Source organism: Lissotriton vulgaris, chromosome 9 (assembly GCF_964263255.1).
Source record: "Lissotriton vulgaris chromosome 9, aLisVul1.2, whole genome shotgun sequence".
NCBI classification, from domain to species: Eukaryota; Metazoa; Chordata; class Amphibia; order Caudata; family Salamandridae; genus Lissotriton; species Lissotriton vulgaris.
Window position 1 is genome coordinate 436,865,082 of NC_141697.1, and position 19,373 is coordinate 436,884,454.

Below are 19,373 nucleotides of genomic sequence, written 5' to 3' on the forward strand. Positions count from 1 at the left end.
TCATTTACAATACCAATAGCTCACACTTTTCTAATGCGAGACCTATTGCATTGCAAATGCTTGTTGTTACATGAGCCTTTGTTGTTGTTCTCAAAGTAATGATTGTGGAACTGCTGCTGCTATTTGTGGCTAATTGTTTTATCCCTTGCTGTCAAAGATTGGTTCATGTAATCCGTACTACGTGTATGGTGTAATTGTTGTGCGACTCTTTGAAAAATTCAATTAAAACAATAAAAAAAAATCCACAAGGTCAGATTAATTTTAGGGGGAATTTGTAGAGTGCAAACTGACCTAAAGGTATTGGAGCGCTTTACAAAAGTTACTGTTAAAACATTCACGGTCAGGTTAATGTTTTTGTTTTTAGGTGCACAGAGAATAAGTGATGCCAACGCTGTCCCTATTTTTCTACATTTTCCCTCTACCTGGCAAATGGGAGCATTTTATTGTTGTTGCTGTGTGAAGTGCTCCTACACCCAGGGGGCAGGGACAGAATGCGGGGCGGTACGAAAATGGTGCTAGTAGAGTTTTGAATGGAAAACTCTGTAGGAGTATGCCTGGTAAATAGAGGCCAGTGGAAGGATGGATGTGACGTCTCTGCCACTGGAAAGTACTTCACTGCTTTTTTAGGTTTCGACTGGGGAACGGAGCGTAAGCTCCGCCCCCAGAGAAATCTCTAGTCTTCAGTAAGGGACTCTTGGAATACGCCCTCTGTTTCATTGGCTAGCTCCATAAATGGAGGCTAGCCATTGGAACAGAGAGGCGTCCGTCATGGCCGGACCAGATTCGGGGGCGTTCCCGAAAATTTTTGGCTTTTGTATAAGTCATGCTACGTCAGCCAAAAGCCGGGAACGCCCCCGAATCTGGTCCGGCCGGGCCGTGCTTGCTTCTGTCCTGCCTTCCTCCGTGTCCCTCCTCCCGCCGTCCCCCCTCCCCTCGCTGTCCTGTGCACGTTTCCCGCCTCCCTCCCGCCGTCCGTGTCCTCTCCCGCCGTTCGTTTCCTCTCCCGCCCCCCTCGTCCTCTCCCGGCCCCCTCCCGCCGTTCGTGTTCAGGTGAGAGGCCACTCAGGGGAGTTTACAAGACGTGATTGTGTTTGTTAGAGAGGGCGCATCTCCTGAGGGTTCGGGTAGGAGGAGCCATGGGTGAGGGTGTGTCCCGGCTTTGGTGCCTCTGGGCGTCTTTCCGAATGGACGGGGAGAGGAGCATTTTGTTTATAAATGTGCGTGCGCCGTGATCCTCCCCTCCCTCCCTCCCTCCCGCAGTCCGTGCGCCATTCCCGCCTGCCCCCCCCCCCCCCCTCCTGTGCCCGGTCCCGCCCCACTCCCTCCCTGTGCTCGTGGTGCTTGTTTTTTATTTAGGCATGATTGGCCCCGCAGTCCGTGCGCCGTTCCCGCCCGCCCCCCACCCCCACCCCTATCCTGTGCCCGTTCCCGCCCCCCTCCCTCCCTGTGCTCGTGGTGCTTGTTAATTTTCCTGTAAGGACGGTGTTTGCGATACAGGCGGAAACGTTGGGGAAAAAAGAAAATTGTGTGGCGTCACTCTTGCAAGATATTCCCATTAGACAGAATTAAAATGCTATTCTTCTCCAAGGGTGTGTGCTAGCTGGCGCAGGCCCGTATGTTATATGCCCGGACCCGGTGTGTTATGTACCCGGCCCCAGTGTGTTGTCATGTGCCCGGCTCGGCCATTGTAGTAGCCTCGCGCAGATCTGTTACTGCTCAGCCACAGCAAAGGCCTCATTGGAAATGCAAAGCCCGGTTTGGGGGGGGTATAAACCAAAAGTGTAAACAAATGTGTGCCAATAGCCATCATCTCAGCATTCCCCGAGTGTCGTTGCCCCTCCCCCACCCAGGCCCCCATTATGTGCCATTCAGGCTGAAAGTGATCGGGCCCGTCCTCGGCACAGAGGCTCGGGGCTCTCCACGGGGGCGGCCGAGGGGTTCGGGGGGGGGGGGGGGGCTCTCAAAGGCCGCCTCTCACAAAGCGGTCATTCAGGGGGGTGATGTGTCCATTAAACGCGGCCTGCGACGCCTTATCCGTTTTTAAATAGAGATTATGAGGTGTAGACCCACTCGGCAACCAATGGCGCAATATGAATTGCAAATCCATCACAGGGAGAGAATACGGGGGCTCCGCAGCTGCAGAACAATATTCACCCCTTATTCTTAGGCAAAGCATAAAGCACGTTGGAGAGCAGAGGCCTCTCCATCGCGGTGGACAAACCGACAGGCACTTCACAGGGCGGCTGGAGGACAACTTTTCGAGGGGGGAGAGAGAGGGGCTTATTCGGTGTTGTCAAAACAGCCATAAATAACCGGGATGCCTCAATTATTTAAACACACGACTCGGAGTGCTGTTTTGCCCACCCAAGAGCTGCATCGATGGGGGAGGGGAGAAAGGATACGGACGTCATACATGACAGGAATTGTCCAGGATGTGTGTAATTAATTTAAATATGCAGATTTATCTAACAACTGCACAGAATCGCACTGCATTCAATTTGTCTCTAGTGAGTTGTTTCCCTGATTAATGCCAATTTTGTTTAAACACGCATACAAACGCTCTCTTCCTGCAGAGATAAAGGGAAAGGCAGTAAGTAACTACATGACCCACACGCCGTGCAAGTTAGCACAACGCAGAGCATTTGAGACGGGGAGGATCAGGGCAAGGGGGGCCGGGAGTGGTCAGTTATTGATATAGTTGACTGGCCTCTGCCGCTGGGCAGGGGTAACGAGAGAGAGAGAGGGCCATTGGCTGAGCACTATGCACAGGCAGCCAGGTGGAGACTGGGACAAAAAATAGGCCCAGCACCACCATAAAAGTGTCCTTCTTTAGTGACCCACGTAGCTAAAAAAAAAAAGTGGTTTGCCAATCCAACCAGTTTTGAACTTGTAAAGACACACAGTATGGGTATTGTGCATGCATTCATGTTTGCTGCAGGCAATATTTGTGGTAATAACAGGTTAAAAAACAGTAAAACAGGCCCACTGGCCACACAACACATCCAAAAACTGCAGGATTAGACGCCACCTTTGTATAGAGTGCAGCGCACACTGCACCCAAACTGCATTGGAAGAAATAACCTTTAATAGTAGGGAGTGCAGAGGGAGTGCGTGGAGAGTGCAGAGGGAGTGCAGAGGGAGTGCAGAGTGCAGAGGGAGTGCAGAGTGCAGAGTGCAGAGGGAGTGCAGAGTGCATAGGGAGTGCAGAGGGTGTGCAGAGTGCATAGGGAGTGCAGAGGGTGTGCAGAGTGCATAGGGAGTGCAGAGCGAGTGCATAGGGAGTGCATAGGGAGTGCAGAGTGCATAGGGAGTGCATAGGGAATGCAGAGTGCATAGGGAATGCAGAGTGCAGAGTGAGTAGGGAGTGCTAGAGAGTGCAGAGTGAGTAGGGAGTGCTAGGGAGTTCTAGAGAGTGCAGAGTGAGTAGGGAGTGCTAGGGAGTGCTAGAGAGTGCAGAGTGACTGCAGAGATTAAGCTAATGGCAATGTAAATGACAATGCCATGTATTTATCTGTGTTCAAAACCAACACATAAATACACATTTTGTCATTTACAATGCCAATAACTCTAACTTTTCCAAAGGCGAAACCATTGCATTGTAAATGCTTGTTTCATAGGCTGTTCAATACTCTAGTGATGCAGTAGTACACAGAATGTTATAGTGCTGTCAATTAGCATCAAGACACTTGTCTTTTTGTCTGTGTATTAAAAAGCCTTGGAATGTGTCCAGAAATATTTCCTGAGGAAAGCATGAAATTTCTGAATCAGACTGCAAGCCCAGTGTGTACGAATTCTGTAGCTCTTCAATCCCTAGTGGCACAGCACCCAGGATTATGTGATAGAAGGCTAAACACTTAAAAGGTCCCAAAGGCAAGACCTGTTGGCCAATGCTTGTTTATCTTGGATTCACTTTTGGGGCATACTGAATGAAAAGGTGGATTCTCCCCATTTATATTTTTAATTCATCCTTACTAGTGTGATGTGAAACAAGATAGTGTGTCCAGCTGCATAAGAGAATAAGGAATGCACTCTCATGTCTAGAAATAATGGAGGTGGCCTTTATTTATTGTGTAAACCAACCCAACACCGGCCTGCTTACTACATCACCAGGTAGGGTTGGTTTTACATCCTGCAACCTGGAGGACGATGCTCCGTACTAGCACCTTGTTATAGTTCTGACTCGGCTGCGAGAGCACTACCATCTATCCCATTATGCCTCCAATTTCTCTTTCTCTTGCCCCTGCTGTTAAGTTATTGGTATTTGACTCTACAATTGTGGTCAAAAGCCCGGGTGACCTATGCCACTGTTTGCGCTTTCGTTTCATGCTTACACATGCTTCTGAGCTATTTTGAGGTGGGAAAGTGGGTCTTGAGGGCGTTATTAATGTGTGTGTGTCAGTCATGCCTGGCTCCAATTCTTGATCATTTCCATTTATCAGCATAATCAATCTGCTACTTCCTGAGTCCCAGGGAAAGCCATTGTTGATTAATCATTCATTTAAACGTACAGAAACACGCCTCTTAAATGAAATATCAAGACTTTCACCAAGAGACTGGCAGGTATGTGCCATGTTAAAAAATTTCTTATTCGATTCTATGTTCCTATAGGTTGCTGAGTTGTATGAAGAGTTGAAGAAGAGAATTCGAGCATTCAACATGTTTGTTGATTCCCAGAAACGACTACCCATGGATCCGGAATACAACTACAAACAACGATTCATTTTGCAAGTAAGAGCATTTCTTTTGAGAGATTATTTTGTTGTTTAGGTTTTACCAGTGCTGGAATAGAGTGGGAACTGGCTGATGCCTGATTTTCAAAACACACAAGATGATGGACGGAATGTTGCACAATGGCAAAACATTCACCCCCAGTCACAGATCTGGGTTTAATCCATCATTATTTTTCTCACCAACCCACCCCACCCTGTGCCTCATGGGAACAGTCCAGACCGAACTGCCAAGCCATGTCTTCCCTGGACCTAAATCGAGCATCCTAGGACCGGTTTCTGGCTATCAGCCGCCTTCAGCCAGGATAGCTTGACTACAGTGGTGTAGTGAGCATGGGACCCACGTCTGGTCATATACCCTTCCTACATAGGGTGAACAGCAAAACACACAAGATGATGGACGGAACGTTGCACAATGGCAAAACATTCACCCCCAGTCACAGATCTGGGTTTAATCCATTGTTATTTTGCTCACCAAGCCACCCCAGTTCAGACATGGCCATATGCATTTGTCACCCCAAGTGGGACGGGTATGCTCAGAGCTGAGTTCTATGGTCTCCACGCCACTGGAATCAAGCTATCCTGGCTGAAGACATAGCCTGAAACCGGTCCTAGGATGCTTGATTCCGGTCCAGGGAAGACATGGCTTGGCAGTTTGGGCTGGACTGTTCTCATGAGGCATAGGGTCAAGGCAGATTTGCGTATGGCCATGTCTGAACTGGGGTGGTGTGGTGAGCAAAAGAACAATGGATTTAGGCTCAGATCTTTGTACTGGGGTGAATGTATGACATTGTTCTGTATTCTGTCCATCAATTGTTGTTTTTGCTGATGTCTGTTTGCGACAGCTATTCTTGAGCTGGACCTGAGTTTTGGGAAGGCCCTACCAAATGGTCCTAACTGTGTACCATGCCAGTGTAATGTGCAGGCATCACAATACTGGCAGCAGTACTGCTTATATTCTGTATGTTCAACTTACACAACATCAACTTGGAGTGAGTGTGAGGCTATTTTTTGGTGCGACTGGTGGCAATTAGTTCAGTCATGGACAAATCATGGTTATAGTTTTTTTTTTTGTTCTGTCTTTGCTGAGAGCAGGAATCATATGTGAAACCTAGCCTTGCTTGACAGCAGACCTGTAACACGTGACTAATCAGCTCTGCCGCAGAAACAAAGATACACTGCATGTCATTTATAGCCATGAGATGACCTGAATTCTGAAAGTTTATTTAACTTTCTCAGGCACTCTAAATAGGGTGGTAATTCATGCATTTTTGTGCTTTGTAGAAATATCGGGTACGTGCATGAGTTACAAAAAAAGTGATCTTTTTTACAGTAGCTTATACATATTGAAACTATTTTTCTTACCTAGAGCACTTACCCTATGTTCCCGGCAGATAAGCCATCTATGATGAATTATATCTGTGTCTAGAACCTAAAGTTATGCACACTCAAACGTGTCTCTCCTTAAAACACATTAACCACCTGAACTGTTGCAGACTTGATCGAAAGCCATAGATCATGTGCCTCAATCCCTTGAGACAGTGGTTCTTAACCTGCGGTCCGGCGACCCCTAGGGGTTGGCGAAGTCTACCAAGAAATCTGTGACTGCTTCGAAAATTAAATATTAGCAGATCAATACGTCATTTATAAATAAAGCTAAATATACAACTGTACACTTGAAAACTTTCTGTTAATGTTAAAGAAGTTGAAATTGGCAGCTAAAAATTAAGTTAGTATCTTCAGATTGATTCTTGGGAGCAGTGTAAGTGCATCAGACAGAACACAGTATGGATGATGGGTGGCCTTAATTGGATTTAGAAAAGCACCAACATACCTATTGAAGTTAAAATGTAGATTTTTTTTTTAAATTAAATAAAATATTCATCATTTGTGCATTTGTTTGATGAATGGTTGTTTCTATATTTTTGATGCCGATTTTGGGAGTTTAAATTATAGGAAATGTTTTGGACGGAATCTTTGTCTTCCAGCAATGACTTAGTGGGAGTCCACAGATTTCACTAATGATTCAGGGTGGGTGGTATGGGGAGGGGGTCCGGATGTTTCTTTAAGTGGGGTTCCACAGAAGTCAAAAGGGTTTGGACCTCTCCCTTAGGAGATCTTTAAAAATAGTGCAATAGCGTGCAATTAAGTAAAACAGCCTGACTAAAGCATCTTTCTTTATTGGTAATTTCTTTGCAGCTGGCGTTTGTGTATGTAAGGCACATAGCTAACTCTGACTCTAGTCCTCTTCACATACTTTCCATGGACAGCCTTTCTGCCTTCCGTAAGGCAATCAAGACCCTCCTATTTCCTTCCGACTAGTGCTGCTCATTTTCCCCCCCTTCCTCTTCATGGTAGGGTCTGTGACTTCTCTCAGCGCCGGGACGCCCCACTGCTGGGGCAGCTGTTGCGCTTTACCAAACCCAGAATAGAATAGAATAGAATGTTGACTCTGCCTCTCTCAGGCGAGGCAGACCTCTTACTAAATGTCTGGATTGCTGAAGTAGAATTTTTCATTTTCAGCATTAGGTTTTGTCACAAGGTTTATCTAGTAATATTGTTTAAAAATTAAGGCTCTTTGCTAATTTCTTGATTTGTCCTTCCAGACTGTACATTCGGTCCCATCAAATGACATAGTTATTCAACATCAACAATATTAAATATTGGTGACAGATGTACATTTTCTCAAAATGAGAACTTTTTCCTATTCTTGCCTGAAACATGGCACTGCCTTTGGGTAACCCTATACCACATTTTATTGAATTGGGCTATCCTTAAATCATAGACGCGTCCAATGTAAAGGGAAAAAGTGTGACTACAGCCAGCTTTTTATGTTTGTAAAACTTCACTTCACATTTCTCATGAAACGTATAAGAAGAAGCACAGAGAAAACGTGCTTTTGATCTGCCCTCTTCAGGTATCAATATGTTTATAATTGTATACCAATGCTTAGATGAGCTCTCCTTCAAGGCTATGTCATTCCCTGGATGGTTCCATTGTTCTGTTTTGTATTCGCATCAAGTTTTTATAACGTGGCCTCAAGGAGGCCTGTTGTTCGATCACAGATGTGAAATGACAAGTAGCATGCAGTGGTGACAGCCAGTACACGTCCTTTGGTGTATTTACTTTGCAGACTCAATGACATTTTATTTGCTTATTTTGTCTTTCATTTAGATACCATGCCCTGTCAGAAAAAGATGATGCTATTTACTAACTACCCTTTTTTATACTTGTTTTATTATTATTAAAACGTACCAGTTAAATTAGTCTAATTGATACGCATTGCATAGTTTTAATTGACATATTAGTCATGTATACAGACCTGTATTCCATCTGTCGCCCATACAATAAAATGTGCCATAATTTACAATATGGTCCTTTTATCGTGAGTCAAATATTTGAATTATCCTCAATCCTAAACTGCAACCCGTGAAGTTCAGGCTAAGTTATTATTTCTCCCACCCATCCCCGCTATCTCTTCTTAAAAATGTTTTCTATCTTAAAAAATGAAAGACTAGTTTATTTTTTTTAGGTGCCTATTTGTTTGTTAGATCACAGTTTATGCATTGTCAGCTTCCAATGGCGTTGCACAAACCAGTGCCTTACAACTTACCTGCAGCTCAGCCAATTTTCTACTGCACCTCAATATACAGATCGGGGAGGAAGTAGTGTGTCAGTACTATGAACTTGAAATGTTAATTGACTATCAGTGCGGTACATCTGAGTGGACATGGTGATGGGGTTCAGTGGGGTTTGTATGAACGTTCATCATGTTTCTTCTACTCTTGTGGTATCTGCAGGAACTCGTCTCAATGTGCCGCTATTGGTGGCTTGCAAAGTTAACATTTTTCCCCTTTTCATGGACGGAGCTACTTTCTGCTTTCTCCTATTACTCTACCATTTGTTTCCACATGGCAGACGTGGGAGGTATAAAGGCTCAATGTTTCAGTGTTATCGCTCCCCTGGCCAATATGAGTTTTGTTAAAACCATGGCTTTGTTTGGTCTAAGTTAATACCAAGTAGGAAAGCCTTAATGTGTTCTTATTTCAGTCTAGCAGTCACAGTTTAAATCATTATCAGCGCTTACTACCACAAAGGGTGAAGGTAAGCACCATCCAAATCCTATGCAGAAAGTCCACAGATTAGTGCGGGCATTGAGAACAGCTACCTAGGGCTCCGGTAAAAATCTAACTAGGTTTATAAGGGGTAAGATAGGCTTTGTCTACAATGTGAAATTGGCTGAATTTGAATCAAGTGTTTCGGGAGACCCTGTAGTGTAGGTCCTATTTTCCCAATAGGCTCTGCGCATTGGAATAACATAAACAATAGTTTAGACGTAGGACTGAGGTCGACTAGGTCTCTATTGAATATGTTAGACTTAATTTAGGTTTGCCAGCTAGCTCAGAGGTCACTAGAAACTTTCTCGAATGAACCTGGAGGAGTGAACTTCCCTGATTAGACAAGAAGGGATTCAGCTTCTGACAACCGCATAAACATGACAGCTTTGCTCCCCCAGAATAAGGAGTATATCTCCAGAGTTGTGTGAAAACAATAGATAGCTATTTCACTCAGTTAATCGTGCATACTTAGTTTCGCCAGAGTGCAGAGAAATAGAGAGACGGGCATTTTCAATAAAAGGTGTTTTTTATTGAGCAGTCTTCTTTCTCATGCAAGAGAAATGAATTGCCACAATTGCAATACTTGTTATAAAGTAAAGTGCGTACAGTAAAAGGAGTATTATGAAATAATACTGTAAAAGCATGGATATGGTTTCTGAGCCATATGGTAGTTAAAAGGTATAAAATATATACAGTTACATACAATGATAATAGTACCGAACCTAAGCCTAGTACGTGGGAAGGAGTAAATGAGCTGCAGTTTAAGTTAAGTTCGTTTTTGCCAAGAATCTGATTCAAGAATTCTCTAAGGATCTAATCAGCTCCGTACCTTGGTTTTAGAATGAAGGAGGTCTTGTACCTCGCTCTCAGGACTCGATTTCCCAGTTACCCGCAAGGGTGACTGGAAACACTGGAGCTGGATTTTCTCGGCAGGAGGAAAAGACAGCGTCTTTCTCAGTGCGTCAAAATGGGAGGGACGGCTTCCTTTGGCACTCTCATCAGCTGGGCTTCGGATAAGTAGATAGGTACTCTGCTCCACACCACCGTGTGTTGCTTAAGGCAAACGCTGGTATATTTATACCTGGAAGGTGCCGTGTTTGACGTAAGGTTGGACATAAGACGTAAATAAAGATGTCACTAAGAACTGGCCGTTCTTTTAGTGCTCGCAGGAGTTCTAGGACAAATCAAAACAAAAGCATGGGGAATTCCCAGGTTGCTGGAGGTTTGGTTTGTTGAAAGAACTCGTTGTGCTCTCTAGGAGTCTAAGGAAGTAGCCTTGCCGTATTTGGTTTGCATTGGCTATTACTAAATATGGATTTGATTCTTATGCCTTTATAAGGGTATGATTTGTTATAACCACATAAGGGCATAAATCTGGATTATTTAATTAGGGTCCTAGATATGATCACAACACTCACTCCACGTATAATGTCCATAATTACTAAATACTAAGCAATATATAAACATATAGGTATGCATGTGTTATCCAGCCCATCCCCAAATACATCAAATGCATTTGAAATGGTATAGATACACGAAAATGAGTATTATACTGTACGCTTTCAAGCAATGGGATCATTCAGATAATGCAAATATAAATATCAGCTGAGTGAATTCCGAAAATTAAGTTTATGAAATGGCTCTTAATACAGAAGAGAAGGTCGAGACCATTTCATCACATATTTATACAAGATTGTAAATGTGCTAGAGGCTGATTCAAAATATTGTCTCTAGAGTCTCTAGGAATAGAACCTCTGTTCTCTAAGAATAGTTCTACTTTAAGCAGAGTACCTTGTGCCAAAAAAAAGTAAATATTTTGGAAGTTGGGGAAAAAAAAAATTTCAAGGGAAAAAAATAGTTCAAAGTGTTTTCAGCAGTATTGTTTAAAAAAACTGAAGGCCGAATTCAGAGTTCAGGGAACGCTGTGTGCTCGCTATTTCAATTGTTATTCTCGTTAATAGGAGAGAACATTACCTCAGATAGACCATCAAAAAGCGCGTCTACCACAGTAGGTGATAGTTGGACCAACTCCGAAAAAGTTGAAATAGTGCATATATGAGATGCATTGCCATCATCCGTGTCAAGATCAGCAATGTTCACAGAGGATTGTACCTGTGTGCTGCTGCTTTCATCTTGTACTTCACCGCCACCTGATCGTATTGGTTAAGTCTCAACGAATGCCGTCATCAGAATCGGTAGCCGCTGGGGACAATATGTTGCGTGAGTCGTTACCGGACAAAGCAAAGCGTCGACATCCATTGGTACTGTTGATGGTAGTGTAAGACAGACTTCCAACACGCATTCCTCTCCGCATAGCAGACATCGAAGCACAGGTAAGATGCAATTTTGCCAGATCGGTCTGAAGGAAAGAAACCAGGTAGTATTCAGATCTCTTAGCCGGGCCAATCCGAGGACCTTAGTGATATGGTCTCGGTATCGTATTGCTAGGATCGTTTCTTCCATCGTAGCCTGAGTTTTGTCTGTGACTTGGCTTGCCATATCGGAGCAGAAGGAACAAAAATAAAATTCCTGCTACAAGTCCCAAAATAAGAGGCAGGCCACCGAAAAGAGAGTGCACAAAATTCGGGAAGATGCCCTGAACCGTTTCAAAAGGTGTTAACAGTCCTGAAAATATTGTCTTTAATACATGTGCCATGCCACTGGTATCTGCCATGTTTAAAATTTGGCTTAACATTTCTACCAAATGCACGGGGCAGTTTGTTGATAATAGGGTATGTATCTCTGCCGCTGTCCTTGCAGCTTGCAGGTCATACGTCTCTTTGGACGAGGTTAAAGGCACAGTTGTCTGTAAAAGAATAGACTTCATTCGGCTTAAAGTATCATTTCGAATAGAAGAGATATTCACAGAAGGCCATAATACTGCCTCCATGTCTGGTTTGCTGTTTGGATACACTACTTGCATATAACAAATGACCCAGGAAGTAATGCTCACGAGATAGGGGTTTCCTGGCATCATGCCACAACAGCTGTGGCCACTTAATATAACGTAGCTACAGTTGGAAAGATGTCTGAAAAAGGCCTCTATCTGTGTAGCTGGGGTGCCGTGCAGATGACATGAAAGGTTGTTTGATGAACCTTTGCAAGATCTATGCAAGTTTATACCTTCGCATAGGAGTGTACCGCCCAGTGATGTTTTACAATTAATACCACTAAGAAATACCTCTTACTTGCCCCCACTCCAACATCTATGTGTATACGGTAAATTCCAGGTTGATTGTATGTATCCTTTACCCAACCTTTCATACATGCCTATAGGTATATACTTTTGGCAGTATTGAAGCTGAAAAGTCGTTATCTGGATTGTAATGGTGCCATGTATTATCCATTCAATGACAGGTCTTTCTGACATTGTCAATGGTAATCGCTCAAGTTTTTCAATGCTCAGCACCGTATAGTCTGCTCCTTTCTGTGCCAACGAGAATTGTCTATCAGTAAGATTAAAGATAGAAAATAATGACGTTACGTTGATTAGATGCCATGGCACGTGACCTGAACGGAGGTTTTGTAACGTCCAGCCTAGCTGTACAATAGAACGCTATTAGGACTGACCATGTTGTAACATTATCATATCCTGTTCTATTATATCAATAGCACATGATACAATGCTGTCCAGTGAATAGATTCTGGAGGACAGAGTCGTTAACCTATTGTCCACTACAGAAAGTGTTTTTTCCAAATTAATACAATCAATTTCTCGTATTTTTTCAGCAGTTTCAATTTGATTTAATTTCCAAGCTTCATTGTAAGCTGCGTATATATACCGGCATATATGAAACGTTTTTGACGCTGTTTGCGAGGTCCCAGTATGAAATCTCTCAAGTAAACATCTTCTAAAGTGTTGCTTAATTTCGGGAAGTGTGGATCTATGTAGCTAGTCGAGGCATAGTTTTCCTACACTGTATGTTGTAACTATCCCTGGATGTTGTCTCTGGGAATATCTTGGGTCTGGCCTGTTCTGTTTGAACCCCTGTATTTTGTTCAGGAATCTATCATGACAGTTATTAGTGTCTGCGGGCCAGATCAACCATTTGTTCCAAACAGGAAATGTTCTGTTTTGTTTTAAAATATAGGCCACGTCTAACCCTTCATCCGTAGTGATGTTTCTATCAGGCATTGGCTTTGGTATAGACGGGTTGTTTAAATCTTTTATCTTGGCTAAACCAAGACAGGTTGTTTGCTGAATTGTGTCATTCAGAAACATTATTTGTTCTGGGATCATGCAGGCTCTTAACAATGCTCCTAAACCTTGTACGTGCCATTCTTTTGTACCCCAGATAATTTTTGTCTCAATGTTGTTTTTCCAAAATTCAAAACCAAATGTAGACATATTTTCATAACATTTTTCAGAATAAATCAGTTTAGTGTTTATCAACATGGTTTTCACTCCTGTCTTATTTAACATTTTAAAATAGAATGTTTCAGGATCAGTGACATTAAACCCCGAGAAGTATGGGAATTTCTCATAAAATGTTTTTGAGCTGCCTTTTGGTGGGGTTGGACAATGTTCCCATTGATTATAATTGAAAATATTTCTAGGATTTGCAGATTTATGCAGATAATGATGCCCAAAGTGGTTGAAACAGTACATTTCCTCATAATTCGACGAACCCTGTAAATAATCATGTGCTGTAAATTTTGCTGACCTTTCTAAATCTGACATCATATTATTAATATTTTCAAAGTCCCAATCATCAGAGAAAGTACTAGGTGATACTAAGTCACTAAAAGAAATCTTAAATTGGTGTGGATATTTCAAAAGCTCAACCGGGCCATACATTTCATAGTCCGTTTTGTCCCATGCTATACCACCGGGTATAAGGATGGCTGTGATGTTCACTGATGACAGTTCTCTTTTTTCGATGTGTGATGATCTGTGTGCTTTTAGGACCAGGTTAATGATCTGACTTGCTGTGTCCATTGTACTATATTTTCCATCAATAAATCTACCCAAACTTAAAACCAAGTTGAGCCATAGAAAGAGGAAAAGTACGCTTAACGGAATCCATAATTTAATCCATTGTGAAGTTAGATATGTTTCTCTGAGTTGATGAAAGAGTTCTGTGATTTTTCTTTGAATGTTTTTGTTGCTGGCTTGTCTCCATGTTCACTTGGATCATCGGAAAAGTCATCAAAGTTAATAAAGTAGCCAGATGTAGTTCTATCAATTGGTGGGATTGCCTCCGGATTACTATTGATCTTTGCATTTTCTTTCGTTACATTTGTATAGTCCGGAGGGTCAATTTATAGAGTTCCTGTTTGTTGCTATGGCAGTGTATCGAATCTGTATAGCAAGGGCTTGGCTGGATAGAGCTTTCCCTACTTTTCAAACCTGGATCACCAGGCTACTTTCCATGTATAATCTGGAGAAGGCTATATGCGACAGGAAAGGGCAGAGAGCTAGAGTGCTGGGGGAGAAGATATGGCACCCTGTAGAGCGATGGAAGAGGGGAATGATGAGCACTGATATAGTATAGGTATCAGTTGTATATACTGCATAAGGGTTGCAAGGAAAGGAAAGGGCTTGAAAATGTTTGTATATTTATATTTGATTAAAGAATATCTAAGATAGAAATGGGATATGTCATGTTATAAACTAAATAAGTGTGATGTAGCATTTGTTGGTATATGTCGTAAATATAAAAACTTTAATAAAAACAAATGTGTATAGTCCGAGGCTACATCGTTGTAGACTGGTGTTTCTTGATGAACTGTTGCAGTTTGGGTTTCAAGAGGCACAAGTTCCATGGCTTTGTTGCATAGTCCTTTTGTATTCACTGCAGGTTTATCAAATGTGATTAGTCTCTCAGTTTGAACCTCTTGGATTGTAGCAAGATTTGGTCTTCTGCTATTTCTTGGGAGTCCACTGGGCTGACTACTTATTATTGGCCACATGATTGTGGTTTCACCAGGTCGATTGATACAACTCGGTTCTCCTTTTTTCCAGCAAGGGGCGGTAGTACAACTGATCTTGTTCCGCTGACAGCTAAGACAGGTACTGCTTTTCTGTAAGAAGGCCCAAATTCCTTCTTCACCGCGATCTTTTCTCTATTCAGATCCCCAATCTTTGGAATCCAGACAGGTCTTGCTGGGACAGGTGGTTTTTCTTCAGTGGTAGTTGGCTTTAGATTTTCGTTACTCAGACTTTTTCTTGTTTCATTTAAGTCCTGTAAAACAGCCAAACGATCTTTGATATCAAAGGCTTTTTGTTGCACCACTGAAGTCTGACAATCCCAGTCCTGAATGATCATTCTGGTACCAAATAAAAGTTCATACGGACTGATACCTCCTAGAGAATTTCTTGGCATGTTATTAAGACTACGTTGCGATGACTGTGGCACGTTTATGTATAGCCAAGGAGTGGCTACAGGAAAAATCACCGGATTTTCATCAATGGCGTGCTAAAATGCTGAGCTTATATAATTTGGAGTGGAGTTTATTTTCAATTGATGGATCAAGGAAAAAGAGACTGGGTATCAAAATTTGGAGCGCCTTTCAGGACTATTACGAATCATGAGTATTTTTTCTCTAATGAAAGTAAAGAGACGGACATTGTTATTTGTTGATTAATGTGATGTACATTAATTTTTGAGCTTGTTTGCAGTTTACTGTACCAAGATCAATTAAATAAAAAAAATAAAAAAGACTACGTTGGACACTTATTAGATGTTTGACCCACCCATCACCCGAAACGAATACCCTCGCTGTTATAGATTGCTTTATGTCCCGGTTTTTTCTCTCCACTACCGCATTTCCCTCAGGATGGAATGGACTAGAATACCGCAATGCAATGCCCATGCTGGCCATGGCCTCTTTGTAAGCCCGAGAGCTAAACGCAGGAGCCTGGTCAGAATGTAGCATGCCAATTGCGTATGTGCTGATAAAGACTCGCAAATCTTTTATAACAGTTCTGGCGTCAGCTGAGCGCAGGGGCCACATCCAAATGAATCTCGTACAGGAATCCACTGCGACCATGATATATTTATAGTTGCCGTCCCTTTGTAAGGGACCACAGTGGTTAAGGTAAACACATGCTAATGGTTTGTCTGAGATTAGAAGGGGCGTCTTCGCTGGTCGTTTCACCGTTAATACTTTCATTTTCTTACATATTTCACATTCTAGAACATAGTTCCTAGTCTGTTTTCTCATTCGTGGCCACCAATATCTCTGTTTTAATAATGATACTGTGGCGGAAACACCAGCGTGTGCAGAGGCGAGACCTTCGTGTGCCGCTAAAACTAGTCCTAACCTGTGCTCAGTGTTCGGAATTGCTCTATCCCCCACTCCAGGGATTTGAGCAAATGGAACGTTGTTTGCATCAGTTTTGTATGAGTACTTTACCTGAAAGCCTTTCGGGAGTGTCTTACGCTGTCTTTTACTGAAGCACTGACAGCTTGCATTATCTCGCTGTCTATTTTTGTTTTTGACCGAGTAATGGCAGCTACGGAAGCTCTTTGTACAGCTGCTTTCGCGGCCTCGTCAGCCAATGAATTCCCTGCAACGTGAACGCCATCACGTTGATGACCTAGTGTATGAATCACGCGAGTCTTTTGTAATTCCTTTTGTAAAAGAACTATCTGTTCTCAAAGGTATTTCTGCTTGATTGTGCCACTTTTAGCATCTTTGTAGTTATTTCGAACCCAGTTCTGTAAATATTCATTGTAAGACTGGACACAGTAATAGGAATTGCACACTATTAGTGTGGGGAATTCTCGTTCGCTATTTTCAAGCGCCATCTTAAAAGCCTGTAGTTCAGCTCGCTGAGCTGTACAGTCTCCGAGTGATTGAGTTTTAGTTACCAAAGGTTTAAATTTCCTTTCGTGCCAACGACCTTTAACAATCGCGCACGCAGCACTGTAGGCTTGTTTACCCCCAACCGCGGGTTGTGCTGAGCCATCTGTATATATTATACAACCGTAATGTTCTAGAGGCTAATCTCAATCGGCAGAGGACATTCATATTCATATTGTAGAAATTCTTGTGTTTTTAAACTAGGATCAAATTCGTATATTACGTCCGGTGCAGCAAGAGAATTAACCCATTGTATCCATCTCGGATGTAAAGCTTTAGCATTGGGGATGCTTGCTCTTGTTACTGCTTCTAGGGCAGGTATTGGTGTAACGATAATTATTCGTTTACCTTGTGCGAGGGCTCTTTCTTTTGCTACAGCAGTTTGAACCTCAGTTAGAATTTTTTCAGTTGAACTGAATTTAATTTCAGCTTGTGTGTACAAATGTGATTTGTAAGATATTGGTACTGTTTCTCCCTCATTAGAGGTTAGGTATGTGAATACGCATCTTCCTGGGATGACTCAGATTACAAGGTTGCGAGTGTTTGCAGTTTTGTTTTAGTTCGTAGAGAGGTTTAACCCTCTGTGCATAATTTAGAATGTATGTTCTTCCGAAATTCAGGAAACCTAGTATTGATTGTAAGTTTTTCAGCGTTTTTGGAGCTTGGAGTACTGCACAGTTCTCTAAGAAGTTGTCTGCCAGGCTTTTGCCTTCACTTGATAATTAATATCCTAAAAATAGGACACTTAAATGGGCAATTCGTGATTTTTTAAAGTTAAATTTGTACCCTTCAGCTGCGAACCCAAGTATTATGGTGTTCACTCTTTTCAAGTGAGTCTCCAGGTCATTGTCTGTAAGATCGATGTCATCGACATAGGATAATGCCTCATCATCATACATTTGTAGTAACTCTGTTACCCTGGCTGAAAATAATCCTGGGCTGTTCTTGAATCCCTGTGGGGGACGACAAAATTGTTGTTGGATCCCCATGCTAGAGAAAGCAGTCAAATATCTGCTTTCAGGTACTATGTTTTGACAGAAGAAACCATTTGAAATATCTAATGTTGTTTTATATTTTTTGCGAACAATATTTTTCATTAGCGCTGCACTGTGTGAGTTTTGTACTGCAAATGTTTTACAGCAGTAGTTTAGGTGTCTGTAGTCCAAAACTAGACGATATGAATCGTCTGGCTTGGAGACAGGAAACAAAGGATTGTTCGTTTGTGAGGTGCATGTTTCAATCACCCCTTGATATTCAAGTTGATCTAAAATTTCTTTTACTTGTTTTTTAGCTTCTTGCTTAACAGGATACTGCCTTTGTGCAGTAGGTTGATTTTTTTAACTGGATTTTATGACGAGGAGAATCCTCATCCCATCCTACATGATTTTTATATAATGCAGGGGCTTGGGCCACTGCCCATTTTCTAGCAAGTGTGTATTTTTTATGAATTGGAATGTGATTTGAGAAGGCAGGCATAATCATTTCTTCGCCATGTTGGCACCCCCTGACAAACTCTGGTGGCCAGTCTTTCTCTGCTAGAAGGATATCATAGCCTTTGGATAGATTCTCCCTAAAGAGACCTTTTATTTTCCTAGTTTTATCTCCCTCTATACGTAATGTTATTTCATATAGTTTATTGGGCACGCTCACTCGGGTGTCTGCAGTTTCCACTTGAATGTATTCATTTGTGTCCACTGTCTCTAGAAGATTCATGAGGATCTTGCGAGCTATGCTCACTTCTGCTGCGCTGTCTAGCATTGTCTGGGCCCACTCTCCATTTTTCAGTTGTGTCCTCAGGATTCTCTGCATGTTTTATTTTAATACTGGCTACCTTCTTTCTGGGAAATTGTAATTTTTTACTTTGATGAGCAGGTTCCTTGTCTTTGGACTTGACGTGCTCTTCTTTATGTTCTGACCGTCCTCTTCTTTCCGATTTCTTTGAAGTCTGAAAAGATCGAGAGGGACATGTATCAATATCTTTATCTGTCAGGTTTTCTCAAATTGTCCCTATTTATAAGGTTGTATCTTTTTTCTGAGGGCTACCTTTGAGGAGGCTTGCCACCCTCTTCCGGAGATCTTTTTCTTTGTTGGGGAGTCCTTCCTCTGGACTGAAATTGTTTTTCTCTGGGAGTGGTTTGTTTACTACCCTCCCACTTCTTCTTTTGAGAATTGAGATTATTTTTAATAAAAGTTTTTTCAGGATTTTTAATTAGTTGGGGTTTTACTCGGTATGTTGTACCATCCAATGTTAATTGAACTAAATCCCTATATGCTCTTGTTAATTCTTTTATGTTAACTAAGAGTTCTTCGCTTGACATTTTTTCAATGTCTGGATCTGGTGTGTAACTGGCTAGAACCGGCCATGTGGCTCCTGGTCTACCTAGTGGACCGAGCCTGGTAATGTGATTTTGATGTTTTAGGGCGCCATTAAACAAGAGCAGGTGCTCTTGGTATGTTAGTGGAATTTCAACTTCCTTGAAAGGAGAGTATTCCGCTGGAGATTCCGCTATTTTGTAGTAGTGGACCTCATGTGTTACAGCATGTGCTGCTGGAACATTTATCCAGGAATAGAATACCTCTGCCTGCCGAAATTCATTTGCCTCTACCACAAATATGACTGTACCACCTCTTGATGATACTCCATTTTCTATAAGTTTTATAGTTATGGTTTTTCTTATATTGACCGGGATGATTATTGCATCATGGTCGTTATCTCGGA

General features: G+C 42.3%; 1 protein-coding gene across 1 annotated transcript in view; it reads left to right on the forward strand.

The window, feature by feature from the left end:
• The window catches only part of TDRD9 (tudor domain containing 9), a 2,495,642-nt gene that overhangs the window by 1,279,102 nt on the left and 1,197,167 nt on the right, over nucleotides 1-19,373 (forward strand). The window contains exon 21 of the mRNA XM_086937885.1: nucleotides 4,609-4,728. Coding sequence (XP_086794011.1) covers nucleotides 4,609-4,728 — 120 coding nt within the window. The remainder of the gene's footprint in view (nucleotides 1-4,608; nucleotides 4,729-19,373) is intronic.